Source organism: Styela clava, chromosome 4 (assembly GCF_964204865.1).
Source record: "Styela clava chromosome 4, kaStyClav1.hap1.2, whole genome shotgun sequence".
NCBI lineage: Eukaryota > Metazoa > Chordata > Ascidiacea > Stolidobranchia > Styelidae > Styela > Styela clava.
Genome location: NC_135253.1, coordinates 7403263 through 7420493, shown reverse-complemented (window position 1 = coordinate 7420493; position 17231 = coordinate 7403263). Strand labels below are relative to the sequence as shown.

At 34.0% G+C, this 17231-nt stretch overlaps 1 protein-coding gene across 1 annotated transcript; it reads right to left on the bottom strand.

Annotated features, from left to right (window-relative positions):
• Nucleotides 1-415: 415 nt before the first annotated feature.
• On the bottom strand, nt 416-16137 carry LOC120326123 (uncharacterized). The gene is made up of 22 exons (XM_039392356.2): nt 15896-16137; nt 14529-14651; nt 14025-14186; nt 12993-13160; nt 11773-11878; nt 11403-11487; nt 10923-11068; nt 10710-10751; nt 10539-10636; nt 10202-10346; nt 9406-9618; nt 9097-9219; nt 8840-9010; nt 8164-8368; nt 7398-7462; nt 5977-6076; nt 5634-5752; nt 4849-4938; nt 4286-4399; nt 3432-3760; nt 2671-2841; nt 416-2207 (listed from the first exon to the last, which is right to left on the bottom strand). The coding sequence occupies exons 1-22, from the start codon at nt 16043-16045 to the stop codon at nt 2085-2087; spliced, it is 3048 nt and encodes a 1015-aa protein (XP_039248290.2). The 5' UTR covers nt 16046-16137; the 3' UTR covers nt 416-2084.
• Between the last annotated feature and the right edge of the window lie 1094 nt (nt 16138-17231).

Here is a 17231-nt window from a genome sequence, read left to right as displayed (position 1 = left end):
TACCTTGGAACGCATATTATTCGCACCTTTGATCGTTGACTGACACTTTTTTACGACAAGTTTAAATTATTTCCAATTTGAAATTAATTTGTTAAAACATTTCACAATTAAAACTTTTCGCCGCCCTCCCCCCTCCCCAATGGCTGCGAAACACTAAATACGCCACTGCTTAGGGTCAATCACCCGGTGGGTTGAGAGTCAGACCGCCGAGACGTCCTTTTGTGTAACCCGAATATTTTTCGATAGATTTTGGAGTACCGTTTGACATGAAACTGTTGCGACGGAAGCAGTAGGATTGGCGTTGGCAGGGACATAACAATATTTTCAGTTAGGACTACCGACTTTTATTGATAATAATATTGGTAATCATTGTCAGAGCCACTTACTCTTAAAAATAATCCATCACATAAACAAACACTTTTTGACAAGTTTATTACAAAGAAATAAAAAAAATGTATATAAACGGACAAGATGACTCGAAAATGAACAAAACGCAGAAAGAAAGTATGACGGAGTTATAGCAAAAAATAATTAGTCATAATTAGTGAACACCAGCACAAAATTAACTGAAATTCCAAAATGCACACGATTTTCGAAGGGATATTGTATCAATCAATTAAGTATTCTTATTTTGTGAAAGTTATCAATGACAGTATACTATACACCGAATTTCCAATTCTTGGGGTATTTTGCCATGCATACATAAACGAAAGCGAACCAGCAACAGAGTACATTAAGATTCTGAATACAGGGTAACATTTTTCCTAACGGAAAACAGTCATACCCTACTTGCATGTCTCTAAAAGAACAGGGCAGTGTTTTCAATTATTATGTCTATACTAAAACACTGAAATAGTCGAAAAATAGGTCAAAATAGTAGTAAACAAAACTATTCAGCCTATCAATGAGCTTTGACCAGTGATTTCTTGTTATCAAAAGGAAAATTATTATCACAATACAATGAAAATCAAATCTTTGGAAACAATCATTTCACACTTATTTTCTAGTCCTATTTTTCTTGACAATGAATAAATCAGTAAATTCACTGTCAGGTATGAATTGGAAATGTAGCATGTTGCCAAGTTTCTTCCATCTTTAATTCATGCTTGGCAATGAACAACTTTTCAACAGCCAAATTATTTCTCTACTTCAAACTGAATAATATTAAACATAGGTATTGACACTGAGGACTGCTTATATAAACACCACAACAAATTTATCTAATTAGATTCTGAAATTGAAAAAGGCAGTGATACCACGATAGCGTGGGAAATTAGTGAAAGGTGGAAAAGAGACGTTAAAAGAATTATGTACAATTTTAGGCATCATTTGCAGGATGGAGGTCGTTATGCAATTATTTAATTGAATTACAGAATTACCTAAGAGTGCAATTTTTCGTTTTGAATCACATTTTTTTGGAATGAATAGTGGATACACTGGTCTGTAATATGACAGTAGTTGGTAATTGACATCTGGGTGACAAATTAGCGGGCGAATAATGAGCGATACTCGTCGGTAACATGTATAGGCAATTGAATATGTGATTATAAACCAGAATAATAAGAGCATTCATGAAGAAAAGGCCAGCAATTACTTTAAGAACGATGAAATAATGAAACACAAAAAATCATTGATCGAAAAAGTATATTCGCCTACTCCTAACACAGCTAATTGTTTTGAGGTAACATAGCGGTCAACGGAGTGCCGCATATTAGTACGAGACATGTCGCAGATGACTACTGAATGTACAGATCCGTTTATATCAGTTCTTGAAAACTTCTGCATCCAAAAAGTATGGAACAAAAGCAGTGTTGATGATAGGCTTCAGCATTCAGTTGATGACAGCATTCATTATTATTATTATTTATTATTATGCGCCTGTGCTATTACTTGTAATCAAACCATAGTGACATCTCAAAGCAAGTACTCCATCATTGACTTACAATAGGCAGTGAATCTGAACATCAGTAGGACCTTGTTACTTTTTTCACATTTACAGTGTTCAATCAGCTCATGATTTTTTTTCATCAAATATTATCAGTGAAAAATAACTCTTCAATGCGAGTGAAGCAATTTAGGTTTGATCAGAAATCATCCATATCTTTCTTATGTCCTGCCATATGGGCTTTGTAAAAGCATTGAATCGAGAACATCTCTCCACATAATTCACACTGGTATAATTTGAGTTTTATTGCAGATTCGCTGTCCTGAAAGGAAGTCAATACACGCTTTTAAGATTCTGATTTTAATTTCAACAAGTAGAATTACTTTTTATAATGGCCCATTGGCCTAGCTCGGAATCAAATTCCATGTCCCCACCGAACCCTGAGTGTAATAAATTGAATTCAGGTCCTTCCAGAACAATAGTAGCTCCTTGAATTTCATTAGATATAAGTGGCTGGAGTGAAGGGCGTGAATTAGCGTCATAAAAAAAACTAGTCAAAAACGCTTTGATATGTAGAAGTTGGAAAAACAATCAACATTTATTTTTTATTTTTTTTCAAAATTGAAGAATCCTAGTTTCAGATAAAATTCATGAGTATTTTACTTGTATTGCTCCAAATACAAATTTGAATTTAAAGTTTAAACATATTGCAAATTGGATTTAGATGACGATATACTCAGTCTGTATCTTCTATAATACGTATAACCACCAGTTATCAAGATTACCTGAGATTCTTCAGGATTTGAGAGATTCACTTCTTCCTCATCTATACCACGACTTGAATAAGCAACATCTTCATCTGACAATGCTCCTTGATCACTGTCTCCAGTGTGGGGGTTTTCAACATCACTGCTCAAACGTTTCTTCATTTTTTCCTCGTATGGTACATCACCATCCTGACAATGTTTATTTATATATTAATCAGAAATACAAATTTTTTGGCATAGCTACATAACATAACACCAGGAGTTCCTAATCTTTTCGATATATCCCCCTCCCCCCACTTGCCTATTTCATTTCTCTTTATGCCTCCTTCACTATGCATCTAAACTAAGTCTCTGTTATTTGTTAAATATTGAAAGAATCCTTAGCTAGCATTCACAAGTAACTTGCACATACACAGCTTTCGTACAGTTTATAAGGTATGCATAAATACGTTTTACAGAAATACCAAATAATAAAATAATATTAGTTAATCTACAAAGTAATATTTCTGTATTTTCTACCAAAAAAACAAGTTCCTCCAGACAGTATTATATCATACATTATACAGTTAGCATTTACCAAAAATAAACTACCACGATGGCACAAAGTATCTACTCAATGGCCATGCAATGAAACTGTGACATGATAACTGGTTCATTGAATCATTTAAATTTGTTCCTTGATCAAACAACAAATAAACTTTAATGATGTGTACTTCAAACGTTAACTACAGTCTACAGAATCATCATTACATATGTATTACGAATTAAAAGAAACTTACGCGAACATGTTTCTTCTCGTGAGCTGCTCTTGCGGCACCGGTCTTAAAATAATGAAGACAGAATCTGCACTGATATTGATAGTCTTGCGGAAGGCCTATGGAAGGGTGAGTAATTCTCATGTGTTTTGCGAGTGCAACCTCATTCTGCAGGACAAGTTTACATTCGGTGCATTTTCTTGGTCCACCTAATTTGCTGCTGACGTAATCCTTTGACCTTGTTATGTCCCTGATTTTTGAGGATGACGGAGATGATCTTTGATCTTTTCTTTTTGATTTTGACCATGAATTTGTGTTGGGCACACCAGTAGGCTTGATTATGGATTTTGTGACTGAAAAAGAAAAGCAAATGACTATTTTTTTTTATTATGTGGGGTTCAATAACTCTGTATGTAACATGTCAATAATATAATAGGGAAATAGAATACTTATTACACCCTCAGTGGTGGTGGGAGTGGACACAATGCTGAAATTTAAAAAAAAACTCCTAACTGTACTGTCACTGTTTCAGCCCAAAACAATACTAACATGAAGTACATCTACACTTAGCTAAATGGTCTTAACTCGGTTCATTAAATCATGGTACGAAATCAGGGCTTCCCAAAGTTGATTGACCGCAGGCCAAAATTGAAGCGGAAGGATCATTGCTGGTCCTTTACCTAATAAGCTGAGGAAGCAAATATCATTATAACATCTAAAATAGCCATTTTAATTATATACATAAAGCTGATCAAATATGAGACATATGAAATTTAAAAAATCAAGACAAATTAAGAGATTTAACAAGACCTACTAAACAACTGTGAATCAAAGTAAACCTACTGAACCTACTAAATCAAAGTAAGTAAAATACTCACATTTTTTAATTTGTTCACTGCTTAGTTCAGTATGAATTTTCACCAAATGCGCTTCAAGAACAGATTCTTTCCAAAACATTTTCTTACACAGAGTACAACCATAGGGTTTTTCACCTGATAAAAAAAGAAAATGGTGCCATTACGTTGTATTATTGACCATGTCAATTTCAGTCAACATTGAAAAATGAAGAAAAATTTATCCAGTTGAGAAAATTCAATAAAAGCAAGTTTCCAGGTTTGGTAAATCACTTGAATATTCAAGTTTTTTACTCTTACTAATTCCAAGGTTCTATACTGGAATCTTACACATTGATAAGTCAATTTCATGATCGGCTTGGTAGTGTTCAACATATTAGTCAGTTCATAGGTGCGGTGTGGGAATATATTGATTATATGAGATCTTTTGTATGCTATCAATAAAAATTTCACTTAAATTGAATTGGTAAAATCTGACTTGATTTCAAGTCTCAAAATGGTAAATTTTAAAATTTCTTGTACGTTTTTCTATCTATTCAGCACATTAATTAATCAACACTATATAAATTTGATTTGCATCAAATTACCTTTTCTCACGTGGGCTTCACAGTGGGCATTATAATTTCTTCTTGATATAATGTTGCGATTGCAGTTGTTGCATTTATAGACGGCTTGTTCTGAAAATTAATGTAAGAATTTATATTTGAAAACTAACTACAATAAAATATCAGTGATTTTATGAAGTATAAGGTTATTTTAACAAGATAATCTCTTTAAAACGAAGATTCTGAGACATTCAAATTCATCTCATTTGAGAAATAGAGAGGTACAAAGCAGATGATGGTCAAACTATCCTGCTTCAACTAGTCAACTAGTGACCTCTATGACAAAAAGTTTCTTTCACTAGAAAAGATTTCTGATTGACCTACACAATTTTACACATGATCAGGGTAAAAAAAGGACCTCAGAACTAGCAATTTCTGGTATCACGTGCAATCACGCGGTTTCACATACATCTGGATTACTGAAAAAAGTTTGCGATGCTATCGCAAATTTTTCAATGATTTCAAAAGAGTTTGGAAGAGAATTCCACTCTGGGAAAATTATAATTTTTGTCCGGCTTTCAACTGCATGAGAGTCACCACCATTTTATTGTATTGTTATTTCAGGTTTCGGGTCATAAATTTAAAGCCTTAAATACTGTTTACTAAAAGACATTAGGCCTGCGAAAATCGGATAGTATATACTTTTACTTCTGGAAATTTCGAAAAAGTGGGGGCACTTTAGTTGTTTCTCATTCCTGATAATTGAAATCTAAATGACTTCGTATAATAGTTCAAAGCGATGAAATTGTACAATGCATCTGCATTACCTCTTGTAGCTGTTTCTGTTGATCTTTTCTTTTTCTTTGAACTTTTTGACTGAGCATAAATTTCTGACCAAGAAGTTGGTGGCATACCAGGTGATGCTATGATACCAGCTTCACCTTTCCTACAAATAAATATTGAAGAATTATTACCTTTCTTATCTACAAAGTCTAGTGGCCTAAATTAATCATTTTATAAGAGAAACAAGAAAGCATTTAATGGACACGAAGATCAAAGGATTGAGGTGAAATGTCAGACACTACTCAGAATGTGAAATTTATGCTTACTGTCATACCTACTATCCTTATATAGCTTAGTTTAAAAATAAAATTAAAATGAATAAAATACTTTGAAATCGCTTCTGATTTAGCAATTCCTTCCAAGTCATAATCACTGTCAGTTTCACTTGTCTTCTCGGAATATTTCATCTTCCTTTTCATATATTTAGCTGAAATAAATAAAGAATGAAAAAATCATGCGAATCACAAAATTTCTCCAGAAGGGTGTGTACCAATATGGAGGTGACTAATTTTGTTCGCATACATTACATCAAGTTGTGTAAAGGGACTGAACCAAATGGGCAGGTATTCACATGGCTAACACAGACAGTCCAAGAACTTGGAATAGAACTAAAATAAGGAAAATCGGAATAAAATTATGCCGTATCCCTAACCTGGTACACACACTACGGGAGTACCGAAATATATAGGTATAAACATTTTAATCTATGTTATTTGCGAACACCTTTTAAAAATCCATGCATTGAGAAATACTATTTTCATTCTTTAAACTGTGTGTTAAAAAAAGTCATACCGGTAATTGATTCATATGGGAATTCAGGATATAGGGTAATTTTATCTCCTCATAAGACCGAATTTTAACTATATAGAGCAGGGGTCGGCAAACTGCAGCCCGCGAGCTAAATTGTTGCGACCCTCGAACGACCTGACATTTAATACATGAAACAAAAATTGATCCTAAGCTCATTATTGTCTTCGCACTGATTTATGTGGTAACAAGTGCTGCTGTACGGCGCTTCTTTTGTAACAAGTAGCGTCAGTTGTATGTCGATCGAGTTTATTTTCATTTTTCAAATTAAAAAATGTCTGTGAAACGGAGGGAAATTTGCGACGAGGGTCAAACATTCCAAAAAGCCAGAACGGAAAAATATTTATGTTTCTTGCTCAATTTCAAAACCAGTTTGCTCGATATGCCCAGTCAGAATTGCAATTACAAAGGCATTCAATGATATACTCGTTACGAAACGCCCCGGGACCCAGGGCTGCACGGCGGCTCATTTATGCGTCTACGCAAAACATGTAATGTGCACATTTGGAAGCACATATTGCTGTGAGCAGCTTCATCTAAAACGCATTACACTTGAAACAAATTTCGTACTCGCTTGTCAGATCGTCATTTGGACGACATGCCGCGGGCAAGTTGTCATGAAAACCTAATCCTTCACATTGATAACAAGTAAATGAAAACAATGTATTGTTAGATAATATATTGAAAACGTCGCATACACATCTCATTGTGGCAGGCTTTCAACGCAGCAAAAGAAGGCACGAATGCGCCATAATTTGAAACATATTGTAGCGATTGTTTAAAGACGGAATTACTGCGGCCCGCACGCTATCGGAAATGTGTTTATTTGGCCCGCAAGTACATAAAGTTTGCCGACCACTGATATAGAGGAAAAGAAATAACTTTTGTGCAAAACAATGACTTTTCAAAGTAGACCAGCAAACTTCAAATAGCAAACATACCTTCATCATTAGAATAAGCATCAAAGGAACCTTGGAAGTGGCCAACATCTGCTGATCTTTTTTTGCTAAAACCAAAACGAAAAATATAATAACAATATCAATTAAAACACAATATACCATAATAATTTCATTAATTTTAGAAGAATTCTTGAGTTTTTAATAATTGGTTTTAGAAAACTTGTATATACTGAGCTACAGAGGTTCAAGAAATGATAACAATCAAATTATTGAGCGAATTATGAAATAAATTTGATTTGGTCTCAAAATTTCTCAAAAGTTACTTGACATGGAAACAGCACAACATACAGATGTATAAAGTGAACTAAACAGGACTATATTTAACATTCAAATTTAATGCTATAAAAACTGAAAAGGTGAAATATTACTGTTCTGTTCCTTTTTCTGCTAAAGAAGAGACACAACTGAACACAACAATATAGATTCGGATTTATTTCCATTAGGATTTATTTCCAATGTATAGGGTGACATCCGAAAACAGAACACACATCAGTTGGGTTTTATCCTAGAGAGAACATACTTTTGTGCAAATTGTCCTAGATTACAGAGACCTTTGGTTACAATCATACATAAACAAGCGCTTTGTTTTAAGTGTTATTTTTCATTTTTGTGGATGTTATTAAGAAATTTATGGTTTTGTTCTTTGGTGTCGCCCAGTGGTACGAATTTCAGAGTCTTTCACAAGCTGCTAGGGCAATTCTTACAAGACACCAAATCTCTGCATTGTACATACACAATCAATAAGTACCTTGAAACATCTCTATCAACATGACAAATATAATCGCCAGCACTTGCATCTCCTGATCCCGTCATGACATCTTTGACATGTTGTTTACTGTCGTCGATATGCATCATTGCTCCTGAACCGCCATAATCCCGTAGAGTTTTTATAGCTTCAACATAGGGGTGCTTGTCACTAGGGCTAAGTAGACTTGAGTTGGAGATAAGCCAACCTGTAAAGAATATATAATTTCACAGGAATATTTATTATCAATGCAGTGGATCAACTAACTAGGGACACGGATTGAGAAATTCTGAACACTAAAAATGTGTTTTTTAAATTGTGATGCGCGTAAAACTCTCACAACAAGATATTTCCGCATTAAAACCATATTAGTTTATCTCACTCATTTTTGTAATAATCAAATTCTAATGGGTTTGGTACAACTTTGAAGTCCATACCGAAAGATGGCCCCTGGTCGATAACATGACATAAGCTTCTTTGGTTTTACTGTTGCGATACGCCGATTCAGTATGACCAACATTAATAGCAATATTTTGATTGCCAATCTTTCACCAACAGGTTGCAAAGCGATGAATAAGTTGGGATTTAATTTCACTATAGAGGGCTGAAGGGGATATATAGCTCCTGTATGGATCTAGCAAGAATGTCTTGCAAAAGATTAAATATTAGAAATTATTACCAGCCATGTCAATCTTTTTCGCGATAGCTTGTTCGAGTGCAGGACAGATGATAATTAGAGAATGGATTTGTAATCTCTTTGCAGCAGTAACAATTTCTTTAATGCTTGCCAGACTTCCCATCGGCAATACAGATGTATAAATGTAATCCAGAACCAGGCTTAGGGCTTTTGCTGTAGAAATAAAAAAAATTTGTTATTATAGATTCTGCTGTCATTATATTGTATGATAAAAATCAGGAATGAGTTTACGAGGATACCTGTTATTCCCTGTAATTCAATATGGCTGAGCGGTGTTTTCTCAATTTCTTCCGATGCAAACAAGGTGTAAAAGAAATCGCTCGATGCTGCCAAAACTGATTTGTGTGCTTTGAAAACACGGCCTGAAATAATATTAATATATCTATTGGAAGATTCAATGAAATTTATACCAATATTTGTATATCATTCCAACCCAAAATATGCAAATAATATTATTCACCAGTCTTTAATAAATAAAATAAAAGTAATAAAAAAAAATCGATGAAAAACCAATAATTATCAAGCAAAATATCAGTCTATACACCTACCTTCAGCTCCCAAAGTTATATCACACAACAATCCTTGTCTTCTTTGAGAATATAAATTTCTAAGTAGAAGTCCAGTATGCTTTGTGTATTCATTAGGAAGAAAGTCATCTTTCAAAGCAGTTATATATTCTTTCAGTGCAGATCTTTCTTTGCTAACAAACATTGTTGCATTCCCACCATCAGGATGACCAGAAGTACTGTCAGCAGCAATGTCTAGAAGAAACAAAACTAATTACTAGAGTTATACTCTTAAAAATGACAACATACCGATTTTCTCAAACTAGCTATGCCTCACTTAGACACAATATGGGCATGTATAAGGTATTTTTCTGAGAGTAAGTTCTTATAATGTGCAGTGTAGTAATGTTAAACTAGTCTTGATAAACTGTACATATATATTTCACTGATAAGGGGAGTTATTTAATTTCAATATTTCTCCTTTTTCAAGAAGAATTCACGGATGTTTGAAAAAAAAGGCTGTTAACAAATAGTGGCATACAAAACTATTGCATCTAGAAAAACTATAATTTGTCTACCCCATCAGAGCCAATTTTGTATCTTAAAATTAATTTCCAGAACTAACCAGAAATTGTACTCAAGTTTTTCCAACATAATAACCACTAGTCAGGAAAGGCCAAATTATTATGAAGATTATAATTTTTTCATATGACACTTATTCAGGCCCATAGGTTGTGATGGAAACACAGGTACCTCTAATGCTTTTTAATGCTAACCGCTGGGCCAAAACGCCCACATTAAAAGAGCGCTCACTATATAATGAATACATTCCATGTACCTTGTGAATCAGATGGTGGGTTATATTGCGTTTGTGCTTCTTTTGTTTTAATCCTGAAATAAGTTGCTACACTCTTGGAAGGAACTCTATATAACGATAAAAAATTCTTTGTCTTTTTACGGTATCTGTATTGTGTTGTTTGGTCCTGGAAATAAGAGTTGTAATATTGATGGTTATAATCGATAATAATTTAATATCCAAAATCAGGGGAGGGGGGAATCTACACTAAGAGCAGTTCTGAGTAGCGTTACAAATATTTTAGATATTACTCTGGTTTTCCTAGTTTTTGATGAAATGAAAATACAGACCATGGAGCAACTAATATACTTGAGTATACCTGCATGTCAACCACGATCTGTGACTGACTGTCTTTGAGAATCTTGGAATCCGTTTGAGTATCAATGTCTCTCCTCTCTGATATGAACAACGAATCATCTGGGTAAAGATGAAATAGAGTTGATATGTGAGTCCAAAGAAGAATATGAATATTATCGTATATTATACATACCCGGTGTAGAAATGTAAGGATTTTCATAACTTGTAACTTTTTCTGAAAATAAATGGCATTATTGCAGTTTGGTAAATAAATAAAAAAAAATAGATTCATGAAATGGAACATATCAAAATTCCCTACAATTTATTGTACCTTCAATGGGTGAGGTGGTATTGTCTATTGACTATTTTACAAGGGTTCACATTCACACTGTAATAGGTTATATACCCTTGATGAGTTCTTTTGGAGTTTTCTTCCCAATTTCAGATGGAATGAGTGACAATTTTTCTGCTTCATTTTCATCAGATTTTATTCTTTTCTTCTTTGGTTCACCCATGTCATCTTCCACTGGTGACTTCGGATTTGAATAAGCGCTAGAAACAAAACTTGGTCAAATCCACAGATAAAATTATCTCTCATGCACCAATTTCAATTTTATGTTCAAACATAGCTAAGCAACTCCCCTAATCAAAATAGCCAGTTTCAGTACCGTAATCTTTCCAGTTAGACATTGTCTATTTAATTTATATTACACCTTCAGTGATGTGGGGATCATGGGGCTTGATTCCGCAATGTATAATCTGCGATACTAACACAGTTTGAGTGCAAAGTTTTAACTGATATCGTGTCACACAATTTTTAAAATAGTGCAATTTTTTTAACCTTTCAAAGAGATTTTTTGAAAATTTTAGTAAAGTTGCTACATACCTGGCATCGATAAAATACGGAACTTGCTCAGTAGGAGATTTCGGTGGTGGAATTGATTTCTCAATCTTTGGCTCACTCAAATCAGCTTGAGAATATAAAAAAATATCAAGTGGATTGACATAGGCTACTATTTTCATGGTAAGTATAACATTTATATATTATTTATTGTTGTACATAAATATGCACCTCATTACAATGTTTTGAATACATTCTTACAAAACATTCAGATAAGATAAAATAAATAGGAAATTAAAATAACAAATCAGAACATATTTTAATTTTTATACCTAGCTGAGCTGTGATTCACACCACACAATACGGTTTAAATTTGGTGAGTCTATGTCTAATTATAGAACAGATAGAAACCCACCTGATGTAGTCGGTTTATCACCCAATGACTCAAGTTTATTCAATTCTTCCTGTTTTTTCATCAATGCTTTTTCCAAAGCTTCTAGTTCATTATATTTTTCTTCATCCTGTGATAGGAAATCATCAATATATATTGTACTGATATACATAGGGCTGGTTAACCGGTTAACAGATTTTAGATGGTTAACGGTTACAATTTATTTCAAACGTTTACATCTCAGGTACAAATTATCTTTATAATGTACAATTTCTTTAAAAATGATAACGTCATCACAAATTTATTACCCGTGGGCGGCAAGCGGCATTCATTTCAAAAAAATATCACTAACTGTATTATAAGGACCCAATAAATGTGAAAGTGTACACATAATTCAGAAATACTATCATAAACAAAGCATAATTTTATAATTACTGTAATTGACAACAATACAAACAGAAGATTCTAAATAGTTCTATGTAGAGACTTCAATTCTAACTTTTCAAATTCAGTTCATATACAAATTACAAACAACCCTTGCTTTAAAATTCAATCCCATAACCCAAAATGTAACCTCACTCTACAATCATAAGTTTAAATGACAAAACTATGATTTTGTCATGCCACATACATTACAATTTAGTATTTCTTCACATATCGTAAGTATCGTAACTTTACTGATATTTTTTTGTTTAAAATTCAGTATATTCAATTGCTCGTATATTTATAGAACTTGTAATGGATGTGTTTTTGCTGTAGAGTCAGAGTTTTTAATATTTCTATTGGTACTTCTAAAGTCTGTTGACAGAGAATGAATTTTCTTATGAAACCAACCAACTTTTTGTCAATTTGTGGTCAAATTTTTTATTCTGGAATCGGGAGACAGCTTTGAAATTATTTTGAAATTGGAGCGGTTCAAATAAAACTCATACAGTTGAGAAGAGGATATTTATTACCCAAGACGCAATAGTTTTTTTCACCATATTTCAATCCTGCAATCTATATTTTCAAGAAACTGAGAGTGAGAAGTCAACCATATACCACACTGTGCACCCAATCAATATCGGCCAAACAATTTACAGTATTGATTAAGCTGATTGATCACCTCCAATATATATTCACAGGGAAAATAAACAAACATGGACCATTTTAAAACCCATGTGACAACACCTAACAAGAAAATGATCAAACATTTTCTAAAATTAAAACAATTGACTATTATTTTATTTCATAAATACACTCACAACGAGAATCTCTTCTTCCTCTACTAATATATCTCCTCCTGTATCAAGGGTTCCTGAATCTCCCTGGTAGGATGCATTGTATTCTTCTTCATCTGATGAGAATTTACTTGGACTATCATCAGCACTTGAGGATTGGGGTCGATTCATCATTTCTGCTACTCTCTCATCCTAAATTATAGAAAGTACCATTCGTGAACAAAATGCAATAATGAACAAGTGAGGAAAATGCAATATTGGTTGGATTTGAGTTGCAATCTTCCTATATAATGCATGCAATATTATTGGCCTGTGTGTATAGCAGTGGTTCTTATTAACCGAGGGCCCTGAGGGGGCCACGGAGCAGTTAAAGGGGGGCCACAAAACTAGATACCGATATGACTTTAATCTGGTTTTCGTTTGCGAACTTTTCATCACAAAAGAGACATCCCCGTTATCCGTAGTTTTATTACCTAAAAATCAGACCCTGGCCTGTGTGCATAGCAGTAGTTCTTAACTGAGGGCCCTAAGGGGCCACAGAGCAGTTTAAGGAGGGCCACAAAACTAGGTACCGATATGACTTTAATCTGGTTTCGTTTGCGTACTTTCATCACAAAAGAGACATCCCCGTTATTCGTAGTTTTATTACCTAAAAATCCGACCACCCCCTTTTTAATTCATTTTTCTGTATCATACATAGCAATATTTCGTATCTTGAAACGCGTTTTAGACTCCCCAGGGCTCTTGAAAACCCCCTTATTACAGCTGGAAGTGCAGCTGTTACGGTCTAACTTGGCAATTAGAAATTTCAGGAAATCCAGGCTATGCGCTTGGTGTCCAGGGTGTCCAAAAAACAGAACCCATAAGTCACTCATCTTAATTACTACTACAAACATAAAAAAATTATTTAACATTTGAACTCCTGTTTGCGTATGATTAAATCCAAAAGTTTGAGTTATCAACAATGCTTCACACTGAAGTTATGTTCTCTATAGAATATATTTCAAATGACGAGGGTGCTGTTTTTTGGGTCACCTGTATTACAATAGACATTACCAATGTTAATCCACTTGGATGAGCTGTTTTCTTTATCCTGATTGGCCAGTTGGGATCAAACTGCTTAACAGCAACATCTAAGTCATGCAAGAGACCTTTCGAAAACATGCCATTCCACGTTGATCGCAATTTGAATAAGTCTTGACGAACTTTCGTTTCTGCCTAAAATTGTGAAATTCAAAAGGTTTTATTTAATCTGAATAATGTGAGCACTGAAATTCCAAACAATTTAGTTTTAAAACGAATTTGATACAGTAACACTCATAAAATTCTATAATACAGTGATCCAACATTTCCTTGGATGCATACAATATTAAAAGTCTAAGACATTGCAAGAGAGTTGCAAAAACAACTTTCAAAAAATAAAAGTTAACAAGTATACGGAGGTAATTCATGGATACTGGAGCTTGAGCCTTGACTCTTTTCTCCTTATATTAATTAAACATTACAATGTTTGTAAATTTACGTCTTTAAAAATAAACCATGACAAAGTTAGTAACTTACTTTTTCAAAGACGAAAAGAAAGGTTTTGATCAAATTTGGGCTGAATAACTTGACATACGGTCCATAGGTTTTCACAATTGAATCAATGAGATATAAAACTGGAAGTCTCTGGTTTGGAGGTGACTGGAAAAGAATGTTAAATTATTTAATCACGGGCTAATATTAACATGTTAAGCGCTTGAAACCTAAATGATGAAACTTGGAAAAAAATTGTTTTGCGAAAAAAAGGAAAACATATATTTTTGTCTTTTAAACAAATCCAACTTTTTATTGAAATACAGTATACTTTGGAGAATATGGTTATGGAATTAAAACAAGGTAATTTTTTTCAGTCAAAATTTCAAAACTCATATTTCAACATTCGCCCATTAAACTTGTGTCAAAAAAATAACAACTGAATTTTGTGCATCGTGCACTGAATTAGTAGAACTTTTATCAATGTGGAAATAGAGCGCTGAGTAATACATCATATTCACACATCTATAACAGGAAAATAGCATTTATCATTTTATTATCATGTGTTCCCTGTATGAATTGACTGTAAACTTCAACAATTATTAATTATTATACTTGATAATCAACAGCCTACTGATGCAATGGAAAATGGGTAGTTTGGTGAAGTGATTACACTTGAATATTCAAAATTATCAATGATAAAAAAGCAATTTAGCAAAAGAAGCAATCTTGACATTTTCACAAAAATAATACTCATTCTATAATTAGGCTTATTTAAATAGCAAACGAATTCACACACCAACAATCTGATATGATGATTTTACCCTTGTCACTATTAGGCTACTCAATAAAGCCTCAAAAAAATTTGAAATTGACCCCTACGTAAAAACTGTTTCTCCTTGGTGAGCCATACCGAATTTTAAAATATGATCAATAGGTATTAACGCCTACATTTTTACAGTTTCAATATTGCCATAATAAATTGGGTGGATGCAACATTGAGTGAACAGCCATTTCCAACCAGGGATGGAGACCCAGAGCTAGAGTCTTAATGTTGTGTTGGAAGCTTGAACTGTAGCCAAGCTTAAAACAGATGGAGCTGGTACGACTTCCGCAAAAAAGCTGATATTTCATGGTGACAGTCACACCAAAACACCTCAATCGCCAGAAGCCATAGCCATGGTTTGAATACACAGTGGCTTCAAAGCTGTGACTGGAGCCTTTGCAATTTCATTCCAGCTCCCCAGGAAGAAATTAGCTATCCTGGCTATCTCAATGGAATACATTGTAAAATATCAAAGACACAGAAAAGTTTTTGGAACTGCTAACTCCAAGAAATATTCCTCCTCTAAAATGAATTAAAAGAATACCAGTTGCATAACCAACAAAAAACAACAACAACATATTATTACCTGATAAACCTGGTTTTCAATGATTCGAACAAGATCAGGTGCATGGCTGTAATTTTCTTCAGCCAATACTGTCAACATGTTGATCAGTGGCTTGCTGTTAAATGTTAAATCTGTCAATGATGATCTGTATTCTTCGAGTACAGAATCCATTTTTAGATTTTTTATGTTATGCTATAAATAGTACAAAAAAGTACACTACTTTATTTCATATTGTCCAAGGCTTAAAAAACACAGGATAATTGGTTAATTAATAATAATAGAACATTAATACAGTAATACATTTAGGAATAGCAAAATTCACGGCACAATTCTTGGATTCCTAGAATAACCCGCACATTTAAAGACATTAATTGTAACGCTAAATGCAAACCTCTCCTTTACAAGACAATCTGGCACCTCCATATCGCCACAAATCGGCAAAGCAAAAAAAACTAAAAGAAATTGCAATCTAAAACTGCCACTGTTGGATTCCTTGAAATAATAGTTAGATTTGAGAAGGTAATCGGCGCACGTGGCCCTCATTTCTGGAAAAAATACCGGTACTTGTTGTATAGTACCAAATATCGGAACATCTTGGAATCGGAGAACTGTGGCCTAGTCTACTTAAAATACAACCACAAGACTACTTTAGAATAGGCGTACTTTTGTACGTTATGATCTCCGGCAATGAAACATGCCTTTCTGAGAATTATCCACATTTAAATTTGAGAAATGTCAACAAAATATATCAAGGACTTCGTGATGGGTAATGAAATGTCACTGATGGATATCTTTTAACTTTGATTAATAATGCACAAAAAAATACATGCTCCAAAAAGACTGAAAGAATACGGTATGTGCTTAGAAAAGACTGAAACAAGATGTTTAAAAAACTACCTATCACCAAGATTCAGATCCTACATCAGTGATAGTCGACAGATGCACGGGCACGGTTGATTACAGCCCTCTGAAAATGCACGCAAGCGAAACTCAAGGGTATTCCAACATACTACTGTACTAAACGCCATGTAGTGCTTTTATGGCGGCAAAATTAATTGACAAATATAAAGAGTCATTTTTATTTGACATATATCCCAGCAGAACTAAAAAAGTCAAGTGCAGTTTTAAGTATTCTGTGGCATCTGCAGCTGCCGCAAAACCATGGAAGTATTTCCATACCATGGCCGCTACGGCCAAACCCCTATGCAACTGACTTTTTAGCTGCCACAAACCAATGTCGAGCTGCCGTTACCGCGGCAGCAAATTGAAAACCAATGGCAGGTAAAATTTTGCTGCCGTAACCGCGGCAGGTGGGCCGTAAAGACAGGGCTGTCTATTATGGCGACAAATATTGGGT

Coding starts and splice junctions, on each gene's coding strand:
- LOC120326123 (XM_039392356.2), bottom strand. CDS start 16,045: ATGGATTCTGTACTCGAAGAATACAGATCATCATTGACAGATTTAACA. Junction 14,187..14,528: donor TTCTTTTCGTCTTTGAAAAA/GTAAGTTACTAA, acceptor TCACAATTTTAG/GCAGAAACGAAAGTTCGTCA. Junction 11,069..11,402: donor CCGTATTTTATCGATGCCAG/GTATGTAGCAAC, acceptor TTTTGTTTCTAG/CGCTTATTCAAATCCGAAGT.